The sequence below is a fragment of the Photinus pyralis genome, unplaced genomic scaffold (genome assembly GCF_008802855.1).
Source record: "Photinus pyralis isolate 1611_PpyrPB1 unplaced genomic scaffold, Ppyr1.3 Ppyr1.4_LG5, whole genome shotgun sequence".
NCBI lineage: Eukaryota > Metazoa > Arthropoda > Insecta > Coleoptera > Lampyridae > Photinus > Photinus pyralis.
In genome coordinates, this window is record NW_022170596.1 from 18,502,566 (window position 1) to 18,517,472 (window position 14,907).

Genomic DNA, 14,907 nt, shown 5'->3' on the forward strand with positions numbered 1-14,907 from the left:
TGATGATATGGCACACTCTTGCTTTCTCCTCAATCTTAACATTACCTAACTGTTTTGTTTGTAGTTTATACTATTGATGATTACGTATGCATATTATAATGAACTTTTACTTGCACCCTAAATCTTTTTTATAACAAACAGTATAATTAATTATTAATAAAAATGTACAGAAGGTTAAATGACTGCACAGAAACAAGATAACAATGAATAAAGTATTTTGTATTCATTGCAAGAAAACGTGCGAATTGCAGAATATAAACGAGATAAAAAACGTCGTTTATTTGAAAAGGTGCAAAAACTCTGTTATATATTTGTATATTAAATAAGATAATCGGACACTCGAGATTCAGATTAACAGTGGGACCTCTGGTGGCAGCACATTGTAATTAATCTAGATGATGTTCGAACTTGGATTCCAGTGAAAAAAGACAGATTTAAAACTTTAGGTTTACATTCGCATCAGAAAGAGAGATTGGGTGAAAGATCGAATGACGCTACCTTGTTAATTTATAAAATATGTAGTTATGTCTTGTTAATTAAATACTTATTATTACAATTACAATCCCTTTAGCGTTTGGATCGATTTTGACTTATTTCGAGTACGTCTGTTCAATTTGTTTTCAAGCTTGTGCACTATTTTGTTTGTTTGACATTTATTTAATTAAAACTTAAAAAACTTTCATAGGAATTTTTTAAAAAGTTAGTATTTCACAGCACTCGACAGTTTCCACCTGACATTTTTGTTGATATTTGAAAACCTTATAGGTACCTGTTAAAAGGTGTTCCTTGAAATATTTTTTTTATTTGTCTCACACACAATGACTACATTTTATAATCATTAGAATCCTTAAGTAAGGTATGTTTCACGAGGTGATTTATGATTGGTGCCAAAATTTCAATCAGCACATTCCAAATCCTTCACAAACTTTAAGTTTTGAAAGATGTTGTTTCAGGTGGGGTGGCGTTCATCATTTGTCCCATAATCACAATTAGCATATTTAAATTCCTTAGAAACAGTATGTTTTAAAAGGTGGCGTCTAAAGTGGTGTTTATCATTTGTGCCGTAAGCACAAGTAGCACATTTAAATTCCTTCGCAACATTATGTTTTAAAAGGTGACGTTTGAAGTGGTATTTATCATTTGTCCCATACTCACAAGAAACACATTTAAATTCCTTAGAAACTTTATGTTTCAAAAGATGTCGTTTCAGTTTGCGTTTATCATTTGTGCCATAATCACAATCGGCACATTTCAAATCGTTCAAAACTTTGTGTATCAAAAAATGATGTTTAAGGTAGTGTTTATTATTTGTCCCATAATCACAATCAGCACATTTAAAATTTTTCAAAACTTTACGTTTCAAAAGATGTTGTTTAAGGTTGTATTTATTATTTGTGACATAATCACAATCAGCACATTTAAAATATTTAAAAACTTTATGTTTTAAAAGATGTTGTTTGAAGTGGTGTTTATAATTCGTCTCATAATCACAATCAGCACATTTAAAATCTTTCAAAACTTTATGTTTTAAAAGATGTTGTTTGAATAGGTGTTTATTGTTTGTCCCATAATCACAAGTAGCGCATTTAAGATCCTTCGAACCTTTATGCATTAAAATATGTTTTTTAAAGTTACTTTTATACTTTGTCTCATAATCACAATCAGCACATTTAAAACGCATAAAAACCTTATGTTTTAAAAGATGTTGTTTGAAATTGTGTTTATAATTTGTCTCATAATCACAATCAGCACATTTAAAATCCTTCAATACTTTATGTTTTAAAAGATGTTGTTTGAAGAGGTGTTTACTGTTTGTCCCATAATCACAACTAGCACATTTAAGACCCTTCAAAACATTATGTGTCATAAGATGTTTATTAATGTTACTTTTATACTTTGTTTCATAATCACAATTGTCACATTTAAAATCCTTCGAAACTTTATGTTTCAAAAGATGTTTTTTAATGTTACTTTTATACTTTGTGTGATAATCACAATCGACACATTTAAAATCCTTCGAAACTCTATGTTTCAAAAGATGTTGTTTAAGGTTGCGTTTATTAGTTGTGTCATAATCACAATCAGTACATTTAAAATCCTTAGAAACATTATGTGTTAATAGATGTTGTTTAAAGTTGCCTTTATGATTTGTCCCATAATCACAACCAGCACATTTAAAATCTTTAGATACTGTTTTACACAGAGTTAAAAGGTGACGCTGAAAGGAAGAGTGTTGCTGTACTTCTTCATTATAAAGAGATTTAGAACACTGCGCACTATTGCTAATTTCATCTTTTATTGTCACCACAGCTTCGTTAATTACCAAAATGTTTCTTTGAAAAGAGGTATCGATTTCTTCTTCCCGTTTTGGTTCGATTTTAATGAGTAGTCTGTCATTATCTCCATCCATATCTAACAATAACAATAAATTTGTAAAAATCTGTTTAGGTTCACTAAAAATCTAGAAACCATATGTTTTAAAAGATGTTTGAAGAGGTGTTTATTATTTGTCTTATAAGCACAAGTAACACATTTAAGATCCTTAGAAACTATATGTTTTAAAAGATGTTTGAAGTTGCTTTTATAATTTGTGACATAATCACAATCAGCACATTTAAATTCTTTAGTAACTTTATGTTTTATGAGGTGTCGTTTGTAAAGGCGTTTATTATTTGTCCCATAATCACAAGTAGCACATTTAAAATCCTTATAAACTTTATGTTTTAAGAGATGTTGTTTGACGAGGTGTTCATTATTTGTACCATAATCATACGCAGCACATTTAAAATCCTTAGACACTCTTTTACATTGAATTAAAAGACGTTGAAAGTAAGAGTGTTGCTGTGCTTCTTCATTATATAGAGATTTAGAACATTGGCCCGTATGAATAAAAGTAAGCAAATGCTTATACTTGCAAAATTCAAAGTAAATACTCGTAAGTGCTCCTTCGCACTGGGCGACTTAGCAGCGCTTCTAAGCAGAAGGACAGGACGCAGTGCAACGCTGCTAAACCATGCTAAACTGACCAGTATGAAGGGGCAGTTACGAGTATTTACTTTGAATTTTCTAAGTATAAGCATTTGCTTACTTTTATTCATACGGGCCATTGTGTACTAATGGTAACCTCATCCTTTACTGTAACCAAAACTTCGTTGCTTACTGAAAGGTGTTCCTGAAGAAAGGAATGGATTTCTTCTTCTTGTTTTGGTTCGATTTTAAAGAGGAATGTGTCAGTACCTTTATCCATACCTAACAACAATAATATATTTGATTTATCAAAAATCTATTTTGATATTAAACAATATATAAGGTTTGTTCGTTTGTCTGCACTAATCAACACCGGTGTACCAAATGCGTTCGTTTGTCTGTTTGTAACTGCATGCATTCTGTTCGTTTGTGTAGTGCAATTTGCCCATTTCAGTTCATAACAGCACAAACTTGTTCGTGCATTTTAGTGCGAGCAACTTAGTGCAGCATAAATTAGACGTGAAAAGACCGTTCTCATAACCATAAACATTTTGAAAAAACAAGGTGGGGAATCTGCGATGAAGAAATTATTGGAAATGGAACTTTTATTTCATGATATTATTGAACAATTTATAAGTAGATCGTCAAGTGACTAGTGAGGAAGATAATATTGCAGAGGTCATACAACAAGTAAATGAAAAATAGTTTCCTGTATAATAAATAATAAATTTTTTTTGCTGGTTATTTATTTACTATACCCTAAATAAGCGTTCGTTTGTTAGATGCCAGTGCATCAAAAACTGATTACTCCAGCTTGCACCGTGACGTCACATCAGTGTTGCACCAAACCAATCGCGCAAGACAAACGAACAAACCTATAGAGACAGATCCCAGGGCAATCAAATATTCAGCCGTTAAACTTAATTATGGTTATCTGTCAAAAATGATATTCTCATATATGTCTATGGTCATTTTACCTATACCAAGGACGTTAAAAATACACGTCCTTGGCCTATACATAACGCAAAATAACGTTTTTCGGCAGACATATGCTAATACTCATATGTCTACGTAACCTGCACGTTAAGTTTGACGTTTCTGGTACATCACAGGGCTGATTACTTACTTTCTGAGTAACAGAATTTGTTGAATAAAGTGTTACACAATACCCGATCAAAGACAATGCTACTAAATTTACATGTCGCTTTGGTTATACGCATACTGAATTACCGACGAAGGACGCGGCGCAATTCATATACAGGGTGTTACATATATGTATGTTAAAAAATAGGGTACAAAGGGGCTCAAAGAAACACTTTTTCCAAATAAACAGAGGGCCCAACGTGTTTTGTTTGGAAGCCACTCTCAAAAAAGTGGTGAAATTTGCGATTCATTTTAAATTTTTTTCTCAGCAACCATATTGTTGAATAGATTTTGCGGTATGCGTTCCGATTTTGAAAAATGTTCAAATTCCTACCACGAAAGAGCGCACCAAAACGTGGGTGCGATATCGACGAAATTTGGTAACTGGGGTTTATTGAACATGAAACTAGTTTTTGAAAATTCGATAGCTACGCTCTCATTTTCCGTAAATTCTGAAGAATTTTTTACACAAATTTTGATTAACACCTGAAATAAATCTTGGCGACTAATAGAAAAAATCTTTGATGAAAACTCTACCAGAGTCGCACAAAAGATTACAATAAAAACAAGTATACCTAGTTGATTGCAATGACAAAAAATTATGCCGAAATACATGAAACAATTAAAACAAAATCCCTGCAAGAAAGAAAAGCGTACATTCACAGTATCTGGTATGTTTTATGACTGGTCTGCATGTATTTTATTATCATGTTGTGAAATTATTTATAATTGAACAATTTTTAATGTCTATGGAGTAAAATAAATAATAAAATTATTACTATTATAGTAGATAATTAGCAGAATGCCAATTCTGGATCCAATCAGAGTAAAGGTCCTAAACCACAGCCAGATGAGCCTAGTGAGAAACAAAGGCTGAAAACAACACAACTATTTTTCTAACGTACCTAATGTGGTCATTAAATTTGTTCCTTTCACTGAGATACGGTCAGGAGACCCTAATGTATCTCAAAAGATGTTGCTCAAATTTATTATTTGTGATTCTAAAAAGTTTAGACCCCTTTTTGTTTTAAAAGATGCTATTTAAGATAATTTTTACTTTTGATCACATAATTGTCTTTTATGTTATGTTTTAAGAGGCATTGTTTAAAATACGATTTATAATTTGTCTCATAGTCACAATTAAATCAGTACGTTTAAGATCCTTCGAAACTTTATGCGTCAAAAGATGTCCTTTGCAAACGCATTTATCATTTGTGCCATAATCACAATTAGCACATTTAAAATCTTTAGAAACTTTGTGTTTTAAAAGATGTCGTTTGAAGTCTTTTTTAATATTTGTTCCATAATCACAATCAGCACATTTAAAATCTTTAGAAACTTTGTGTTTTAAAAGATGTCGTTTGTAGAGGCGCTTATTATTTGTCCCATAACCACAAGTGGTACACTTAAAATCTTTAGAAACTCTATGTTTTAAAAGGTGTCGTTTAAGATATGATTTATAATTTGACTCATAATCACAATAAGCACATTTAAAATCTTTAGAAACTTTATGTTTTAAAAGATGGTATCTGAAATACTTTCTAACATTTGTCCCATAATCACAATCGGCACATTTAAAACATTTATTACGCTGCGTTGAAACGTTATGTTGCAAGTCAGATTCCCGTATTTCTTCATTATAAAGAGGTTCAGAACACGGTGTACTAAGGGTTACTTCGTCCTTTATCGTCACCAAAACTTCGTTACTTACTGAAATGTGTCCTTGAAGAAAGGAATGTATTTCTTCTTCTTGTTTTGGTTCTATTTTAATTAGTAATGTGTCATCTCCATCCATACCTAACAACAATAAATAAATGTGTTAAAATGGTTGTTACTTACTGTTTGAGTAACAGAGTTTGTTTAAATAAGAACAACCTGAAAAACTTTTAATGCAATGAAATGAGATTTGCTATGTTGCTTTAGTTATACGCCTTTCATAATACCATAGAAAACTAACCCATAGGTCTTGCCATAGCTTTTCTATGGATGTAATGTTTGAATAAACAAAGAAACTAGAAATTCACATATTTTCTTAGATCAGTTTATATGATCTAAGCATATTTTGTTCTAGTCTCCAACTAAAATCCCTAGTAATCTAGGGACTTTACCTCCAACTATTTTTTTTAAAAGCTTGGCGGGCTAACGCCAACTTCAAGTTACACTGACCTCACGCATGTTCGTCTCATCGTCGGAAATGTTTGCTGTTTACAGGCAGTGGCGGCTCGTAAGCTGCGTAGAAGGTAGTGCCAAATTGTGTCCCCCTCCCCACTATTTTAATAGTTACAAATTTTTGTTTTCATATTCCAGTTATTTAGATTTTGAATATAATTCGAATATTTATAATGCAAGTGACGGAAACAAACCTAGCCCCTTTAATTTCTTTGGGGACTTGTTTCATGATAAGTATACTTCAAGCATGCACTCATAGTGCCGTTATGCTTCTGTTCAGATAGAAAATCAGTCAGAAAATAGCAACATATATTTATGCTTACGTTACTTCCCCTTGAAATAAAAAATTAATTACAAATTTATATTCGTAATAAACTAAATGGATATTATTTCTTATGTCTACATCAATGTTTATTAAACTTACATCTGTACTCAAACTTAAACAAAATTATTCCGCAGCATCTTCTGTCTTATGTTTCTTCTTCTTCTTTTTCTTCTTTTCGCTAACCGATGTATCTTGTGGCTCTTCCTTAATCTCTTGCTCTACTACCGCAGATGTGGATGCGTCCATCCCTTCACCTTGCTTATTTTTCTTTTTCTTCTTTTTAGTCACTTGTGCTTCTTCACTTCCCTCTTCTACTTTAATCTTCGTTTCATCTTCTGCTTCCTCTTTCACAGTAACTTGCTCTTTAGATTTCTTTTTCTTCTGCTTTGGTGTGATAGGTTGGACTTCTTCAGCTGGCTCATCCTTAACCTTGCCTTCTTCCGCGTTTGATTCCTTCTTGGATTTTTTCTTTTTCTGCTTTGGGGTAACTGACGTTTCTGCTTGCGCTTCTTCGGTAACAGGATCTGACGACTCCGAACGTTTTCTTTTCAGTGTAGAGTCAGCGGCCGTAGGATAAGTTTTGATTTCACTATAAACAGCACATGTAAATTTATGTCAGATTATACAATATCTTACCTAACACCCTGGTACTTTTGGAATTTTGCCTTAGCTTTACCAGTTCCACTAATTCGCTTGATATTCCCCTCCTCCAAAATTCGAAGTCGAGCTTCTAACTTTGCCTTGTGTTCCGCCCCCAAATCGAAACTGGTCCCGTCTTCACCCAGGGCATCGTAACGAGTCGCAAGCGCTGCCTTCGCAGCAAGCATTCGCGACATTTTACCCTTATTCTTCAAACTGGCCTGCCCGATTAATTGCGCATGATAAATCAGACCATACTTAGGGGTGTCCTTTTTCGCTTTCAAGGCCCTAAAAAGTGCCTTCTCTGCTCCCAATATTTGCACGGTAGATGCGGGGTGCTTGGCTAAATTTATCAATGAACCGGCATGCGAAATCAACCGCGCGCCCACTAGATCACCCACTAAAATCGATAAATTTGGTGCCATTGCGAGCATGCGAGCTTTCAAATAATCGTACAGCTGCGTTCGGTAGCTCGTAATTTCGATGACCTGATCGCACAAATTTTGAATATTTATTATGTCCTCCTCTGAAATCTCGGTACCCATCGATATTTCCGCGGCTTCCTTGACCTGCTCTTCCAGTTCTTCATTGAGAACATCCGACAAATCTGAAGTGGCAGCGTTGTCACGAGTGCCTAGGATTTTTACTATTTTTACAAAGGCAGTGTTATCCGTGATTATCTTTCCCAATTCTGGAAAATGCCAGCCGTACCATTCTCTGCATCGCATGATGTAATTATTGAGTTCTTTGTCCAAATCGTCTAATAGAGATACCGCTTGAATTATCATGGTATCTATTTTATCGGGCGAGAACTTTAGTTTGTATCTCGAAAGGGAATGGGCTAACCCTAAGGCCATTGCCGTCATCTCCTTCTTTGGCAGTCCAGCTATTAAGCTGTCCGATTGTGAGCGTATGCATCGCATCAGTTCTTGTACGGCAGTATTTGATACACATTGCAGACTAAATTTATCCTTTATGGCGTTTCCTAATTTTGAGTCGGCAACCAATAGCTGATCTTGCACGTCTTTACTTATCACTTGCTTCAGCACCTTCTTGAGACTCTTCGAAAGTTTCCCCTCAACTGCCGCTGTGGTTGCCGCCAACGCTTCGGTTGTGTCTGTGAATTTCTCAAAGTGCTTCAATTTCACTCTGTAAAATAAACACAGTAAGCAAGAGGCTGATCAATTAATCGAAGCTATCTACATTTTACTGGCTGCTTCTGGTGTTTCGAAGTCATTGTATAAATTATCGGTTTCCTTAAGCTTCTTCGCATCCAAAAGCTGAAAGCATGGTAAAGTGAGGTTATAGTATTCACAATATTTAAAAGTATGTTCTAGCTTACCTTAAATATGGCATAACCCGCAGGTGTCTCAAATAGCACCAACATGGTTTCACGTTTTGCTAATACAGCCCTAATTAAATATTTGTTTTGAGAAATTCACATGCTATCAAAACAACGCTATCAATATCATTTTGTAAGGTTAGGGACGTGTCACGTGTGTAAATTTATTTGGCATACAACTGTATGTTAAAATCTATACCAAGGAGTACAACTTATACTTTCTTCTCTTGTGTATGACGTTCCGCCTTCTTTATTTATACCTATACTGGGTGGTGCACGGTAAGTAGGAACATAGAGATTTAACATGGGAAATTAGTTTTATGCAATATCCTGCCCTCCTGTACATTTTACAGAACGAACTGTAGAGTTTAAAGTTGTTCAGAATTAAAAGGTGCATACAAAACTGTTTTTACATGTTTTATTAAGCTTTTGGTATACCCGCAAATTTACAAATCAATTTAACATTTCTGTTATTAGTAGCAATTCGGCCTACGGGCCAAACTTATCATCAGATCACTACCCAAGCAGTCGAATTTCATTATTATTAGTTTGGTTCGTATTTGATTCATTGGCCAATCTCCAAAAAATTGTGACGTTATTTTCTTTACCGTTTAATCTTTACTTTGGCTTGCATTTGAATTACATTATGCGAACTCTTACCTTTATATACATAGGTATTTAACTCTTATGTTTATATAGCAATCCTTATGCCATCTAGGTGTTCACATTGTAACCCGACCCGTTATTTGTGATATAGCTTTCTTTTAAAACCTTCCCGTCTAGATTTCTGTTGCGCGTTTTCTCCCACTTGCTGTTGGCGCGCGCAGACCTTGTTGAAGAACTCGAATCGATCTTGACTTATACTTAAGCTATACGCCATTACACTTACTTGACATTATTGTCTACCTTTTGGGTTATTATATGTAGTGTTTGTATTAAGATTAGTGGAGTTTTTCTCTTATTATCTTACTTCCAACTTCGCTGACGGATTTCTGCGCATTTATCTTACAAGTTTAAGGCCGTTTACGGTATGTTATCTGTGACGCATTATCTTTTTACTTTACATAATCCTTTTCAGGCTACTTTCGTACTCTCTGAGTTTTCTTACTTCTTATTTTGGAGTTACCAATTGCTTCCTGATTGTGCATTGATATTTCTAAGTGAAAACGCGAATTCCCGATTTTCGAATCGTGCAAAACAATTCCATTGAAATTTCGACGCCATTACCAGTCAAAAACGCCCTGCATATATTTCAACCTTATCGACTGAAGAATTACCGCCATTTCGTGCGAAACCGATTTGAACTGATGACCCAATTTTGCGAAGTTTGTTGACCTACGATTGATTCCTCCGAAACGGAAGTACCTAAATAACAAGACGTGTGGAGTTGGTACTGTGTAAATCGTTCGTATGTATTTGTATACCCAGTTACCGATTACGTTTAGTTTTGTCGTTACCGAAGTTTAGACTAACGATAATATCATCTACGATCGACATCATATTTGTGTTACTCTGATGCTTATATTTGTTAGTTTACTTATTTTATCCTTCATATTAACTACTTTTGTTTGTGATCTATGTTATAGGTATGATGTAATGTGTGTTGCCTACCAGCAACCAGCGTATACTGAACCACGACATGAGCTCGGTAGAGACACACACGGGAACGGCTGGCGACGAATTAATGTAATGGATAGTCAAATAAACTTAAAATATATAAGTTGAGTATTTTTATTAAGATAACAACATAACATGGCGCAGTCAAGGGTCAATTAAATGAAGACATCACGGGTGAAAGGAAAAAACTGAGGATTGCAGAAATATCGGAAGAATATTATCGTGCACGAGCCCACGAGGACCAACAGAATGGAAACGCTAACCCAACCGAAACCGATGAGCATGAGTGGAGATCTGGGAAAGAATTGGAAAATTTTCAAAGAAGATTTTAACATATATTTACTAGCTACAGGAGGAACAGAGAAAAGTCGAAAGGTGCAAGCGGCAATATTAATGCATTGCATGGGGAGAGACGCCAAAGAAGTCTTGAATACCCTGGAGGTTAGTGACACAGAAAAAGAAGATCCCACAGCGATAATGAAGTCCTTGGATGATTATTTCATTCCCAAAACCAACACAAGTGTCGAACGGCATAAATTCAACACTCGAGTACAATTACCATGTGATTGTTTTGTATTACAGTATTAGACATAAGTAGAATTAAGTTTTCTTTACTAGCCTTTTTATGGTTTGAACATGTCGTTCAATAAATCCATTTGATTGGGGGTAAGTTGGGGTACTGGTTTGATGGATTATTTCCCATTCACTCATGAACTTTTGGAAATTTTTGTTTACAAATTGCGGACCATTGTCTGTAAATAACTTCTCAGGTTTACCATGTCGAGCAAATATTGACTTCATATTATGTATTATTATTTCATAGGTGGTATCATTGTTAAGGCACGCCAATTCAGGAAATTTAGAAAAAAAATCTACCAATAAATATTCCTTGTTTTTGTAATGAAACAAATCTGCAGCAACAAATTGCCAAGGTCTCGTCGGTATCTCTTTAGTTATTAAGGATTCTTTTTGTTGACTATTTTGGTATTTGAGGCATACCTGACAGTTACTAACTATATCGGTCACCTCCTTGGTAATAAATGGCCAAAATATTGATTCTTTTGCTCTTAATATAGTTTTACTAATACCCATATGTTGATAATGGAGACGACTAATCATTTCTGATCTTAAGGATTTTGGAATTACTATTTCTTGATTTTTAAAAATTAGATTTCTAGCTAAAACTAACTCATGTCTGTATTTCCAATAAGGTTTTATGCTATCTTTAAGTTCTCTCTTTGACTCGGGCCAACCCTCTCTAATTACCTTACTTAATTCCATTAATTCTGCATCTTTACTTGTTTCGTCCGCTACCCTATTAAATTGCTTTTTTGATATACTGATATATTCAATGGCATTAAGTTGTGCTTCGATTTCTGACTCCTTTATTTCGAAATTGATATCATTGTAACTAGTTCTCGATAGCGCATCAGCAAGGTAAAGTTGCGAACCTGGCTTATATTTGACTTCGAATTGGTACATTTGCAGATTTAACAATAATCTCTGTAACCGTAAGGGACATTTGCTTAGTGCTTTCTTGCATATAGTTTCAAGTGGTTTATGATCACTTTCCACTGTGAATGTTTTGCCATATAAATATTGATGGAAGCGCTGGCATCCAAAAACTATTGCTAACATCTCTTTCTCTATCTGAGCATATTGGACTTGGGCGTCCGTTAATGATTTGGATGCATATGCAATGGGACCTTCTTTTTGTAAAATGACTGCACCCAGACCATATTTGGAACTATCTACCGAAAGAGTAATAGGTTCGTTTGGGTCATAATATTGAAGTACAGGATTACTACTTAGTGTTGTCTTTAGTTTGTTAAATTCTCCCTCGTGTATCTCTGACCACAGCCACTCTCTCCCCTTTTTTGTAAGTTGTCTAAGATTATACGTTAATTTTGATAAATTAGGAATGAATTTAGATAAATATGTTACCATTCCTAAAAATCGAGACAATTCTTTTGAATTTTGTGGACTAGGTATCTGCCGAATAGCTTCAATTTTGTCGCTATCTGGTTTAATGCCTGATTCTGTCAACACATGCCCTACATATTTAATTTCGTTTATCCCAAATCTGCATTTTTCTCTATTTAATTTAATACCTGATTCCTTAACTCTATTTAATACCTTACTCAAAATTGTGTCATGATCTTCTTTGGTTTTTGCATAGATTATTAAATCATCAATATATGTTTTTACCCCTGCTATGTCTCTAAAAATTTCTTTGAAAACCCTATGAAACATTTCTGGTGCAAAGGACAAACCAAATGGTAATCTCAAGAATTGAAACCTGCCAAATGGAGTTGCAAAAGTAGTTAACTTTGCAGACTCTTTACTTAGAGTTATTTGCCAAAATCCCTTATTCGCGTCCAGCACCGAAAAATATTTCATGCCTTTTAAATCATGTGTTAATTCCTCAAATGTAGGCAATTGGTAATGCTCCCTAACTATAGCTTTGTTTAGGTTTTGTGGGTCTAAACATATCCTAATCTTGCCGTTTGGCTTATTTACAATAACTATGGGATTCACAAATTCTGTGGGTTCATTAATGGGGCTTACAATTCCATCTTTAACCATTCTTTTTAATTCCAGTTTCAGTTTTTCTATTTGTTGATAGGGAATTTTACGACAGGGCACCACTACCGGTTCATAATTTTCTCGTAATTTAAAATGAACTGGATTCATTTTTATCTTACCAACACCTTCAAACAGATCAGCATGCTGTGTAATTATTTTACTTTTATCCAGTGCATTCGTTATTCCACCAACATTCAACCTGACCAAGTCTAAAGATTGTATACTGTCAATACCCAAAATTGGTACTGAATTTTGATCAGTGGTTATAATTATAAAATTTAAATTTTGCGTCTTTTCATTCACTCTACAAAGTAATTCACAGGAACCATTTACTTTCAATCTATTCCCTGCATAATTCCTAACTACTATTTTACTTGGTTGCATTTTACACTTTAAATGTAAGTTTTCGTAAATATGTTTTGGGATCACATTTATGTGTGCTCCAGTATCTAGTTTACAATTTATGGATTTATTCTCATCAACAATTTTCACCTTTTGATACCAATCTGAATTGATGTTTGCCACATCAAGTGATCCCAACACGTATTCCTGCGCTTCATCACTACTTGACTCAGCACTCTTATTTGTATCAATACTATGCACACGATTTGTCAATTTACATTTACGAGCGAAGTGATTATACCTTTTACATTGACTGCATACACGTCCATAAGCGGGACATTTTCTTCCATGTGTGAATCCACATCTATCGCAATCCTCCTTCCTGATTGACTCGTTATTCCAGGTTTGTTTGCTTTGATGCCCGTTGCTTACTTTGCGGTCATCCCTTTGTTGCTTTCCCTTGTAAGCGTGACGAAATCCGCTTGTTGAAGGTTGAGCTAAAACATTTTTGGCTTTACCTTTGTCATGATGGTTTACCTTGATTTCTTCAATAGCCATTGTGTCGGTTTTTTCCACCAGTTGCTTGATATGTGCATCGGTTTGCTCCGCTGCCTTGCATATCTCCATCGCCTTCGTCAGGTCCAGGTTTGGTTCACGTAACAATCTATCTTGGATCCTTTTACTTTTTATTCCACACACGATCCTGTCTTTAATCAGCCCATCCTTTAATGTGTTAAATTCGCAATTTCCTGCAATTTTTCTCAAGTCGCTGAGAAAGGCGTCGAAGGTTTCACCTGGTAATTGTACTCGAGTGTTGAATTTATGCCGTTCGACACTTGTGTTGTGATGAAATAATCATCCAAGGACTTCATTATCGCTGTGGGATCTTCAATTACCATGTGATTGTTTTGTATTACAGTATTAGACATAAGTAGAATTAAGTTTTCATTTGTAAAGGTATTTTTAAGAAAGGGAGATGTTATAGGTATGATGTAATGTGTGTTGCCTACCAGCAACCAGCGTATACTGAACCACGACATGAGCTCGGTAGAGACACACACGGGAACGGCTGGCGACGAATTAATGTAATGGATAGTCAAATAAACTTAAAATATATAAGTTGAGTATTTTTATTAAGATAACAACATAACAATCTAGTTCTTAAAATTGCCGAGACTTTGTCCGAAGTAAATTTCTACAATTTTAATTAACGTTATGTATTTTGCTCTGAAGAACTTGCTCGTGTAAGTTTGTTTTCATTTGAATCGATAAGATTGCTTTGTCATTGAAGAGAGATTCAGTTATTTGTACATTTTATAGTATTTTTTTCTTTAAGACTTCATGTCACTTTTTGATATCTCATACCGATTGTAAAAACCAACCCTTAGTCGAACCAAATTTTGTTTTGTCGTAAAGTCATTTGAATTTTTGATTCTTTTTAGTATTGATTGCAATTCTACGTATAAGAATAACCCTTCGTGTCTTACGTTAACCATTGCTTATGCGATATATTGTGCAACACGAATCATTACCCTTCTTATATTTTTTTGTTTGTGTGTCTGTCTGTTTACAGATTTGCAGTTTCGCGTCCTCTGAGCTCAGAAGGTTGCGACCGTAGTTCAAAGGTAAATTTAGTCGTTTTTCCCTGTTAACGGTTGATTACATTTTGGTTTTTGATACCAACGAGTTGTGATTATTACTTTGTTTGAAAGTCACTTAATGATTATAGCTCCGTTGTTTCTGCGGAAGCCCTTTTGGATAAATACTTTCTCCGGCT

General features: G+C 34.5%; 1 protein-coding gene and 1 long non-coding RNA gene across 2 annotated transcripts; both read right to left on the minus strand.

Moving 5' to 3' along the window:
• Positions 1-4,768: 4,768 nt before the first annotated feature.
• On the minus strand, positions 4,769-6,181 carry LOC116172063. The gene is made up of 2 exons (XR_004145578.1): positions 6,068-6,181; positions 4,769-5,907 (listed from the first exon to the last, which is right to left on the minus strand). It is a non-coding gene; the product is annotated as an uncharacterized LOC116172063 (long non-coding RNA).
• Positions 6,182-6,571: 390 nt separating this feature from the next.
• Positions 6,572-8,746, minus strand: LOC116172047 (nucleolar protein 58). Its single transcript, XM_031489148.1, has 4 exons — positions 8,586-8,746; positions 8,447-8,523; positions 7,241-8,392; positions 6,572-7,193 (listed from the first exon to the last, which is right to left on the minus strand). The coding sequence occupies exons 1-4, from the start codon at positions 8,628-8,630 to the stop codon at positions 6,728-6,730; spliced, it is 1,740 nt and encodes a 579-aa protein (XP_031345008.1). The 5' UTR covers positions 8,631-8,746; the 3' UTR covers positions 6,572-6,727.
• Between the last annotated feature and the right edge of the window lie 6,161 nt (positions 8,747-14,907).

Coding starts and splice junctions, on each gene's coding strand:
- LOC116172047 (XM_031489148.1), bottom strand. CDS start 8,630: ATGTTGGTGCTATTTGAGACACCTGCGGGTTATGCCATATTTAAG. Junction 8,524..8,585: donor CGGGTTATGCCATATTTAAG/GTAAGCTAGAAC, acceptor CCATGCTTTCAG/CTTTTGGATGCGAAGAAGCT. Junction 8,393..8,446: donor CCAGAAGCAGCCAGTAAAAT/GTAGATAGCTTC, acceptor TTTATTTTACAG/AGTGAAATTGAAGCACTTTG.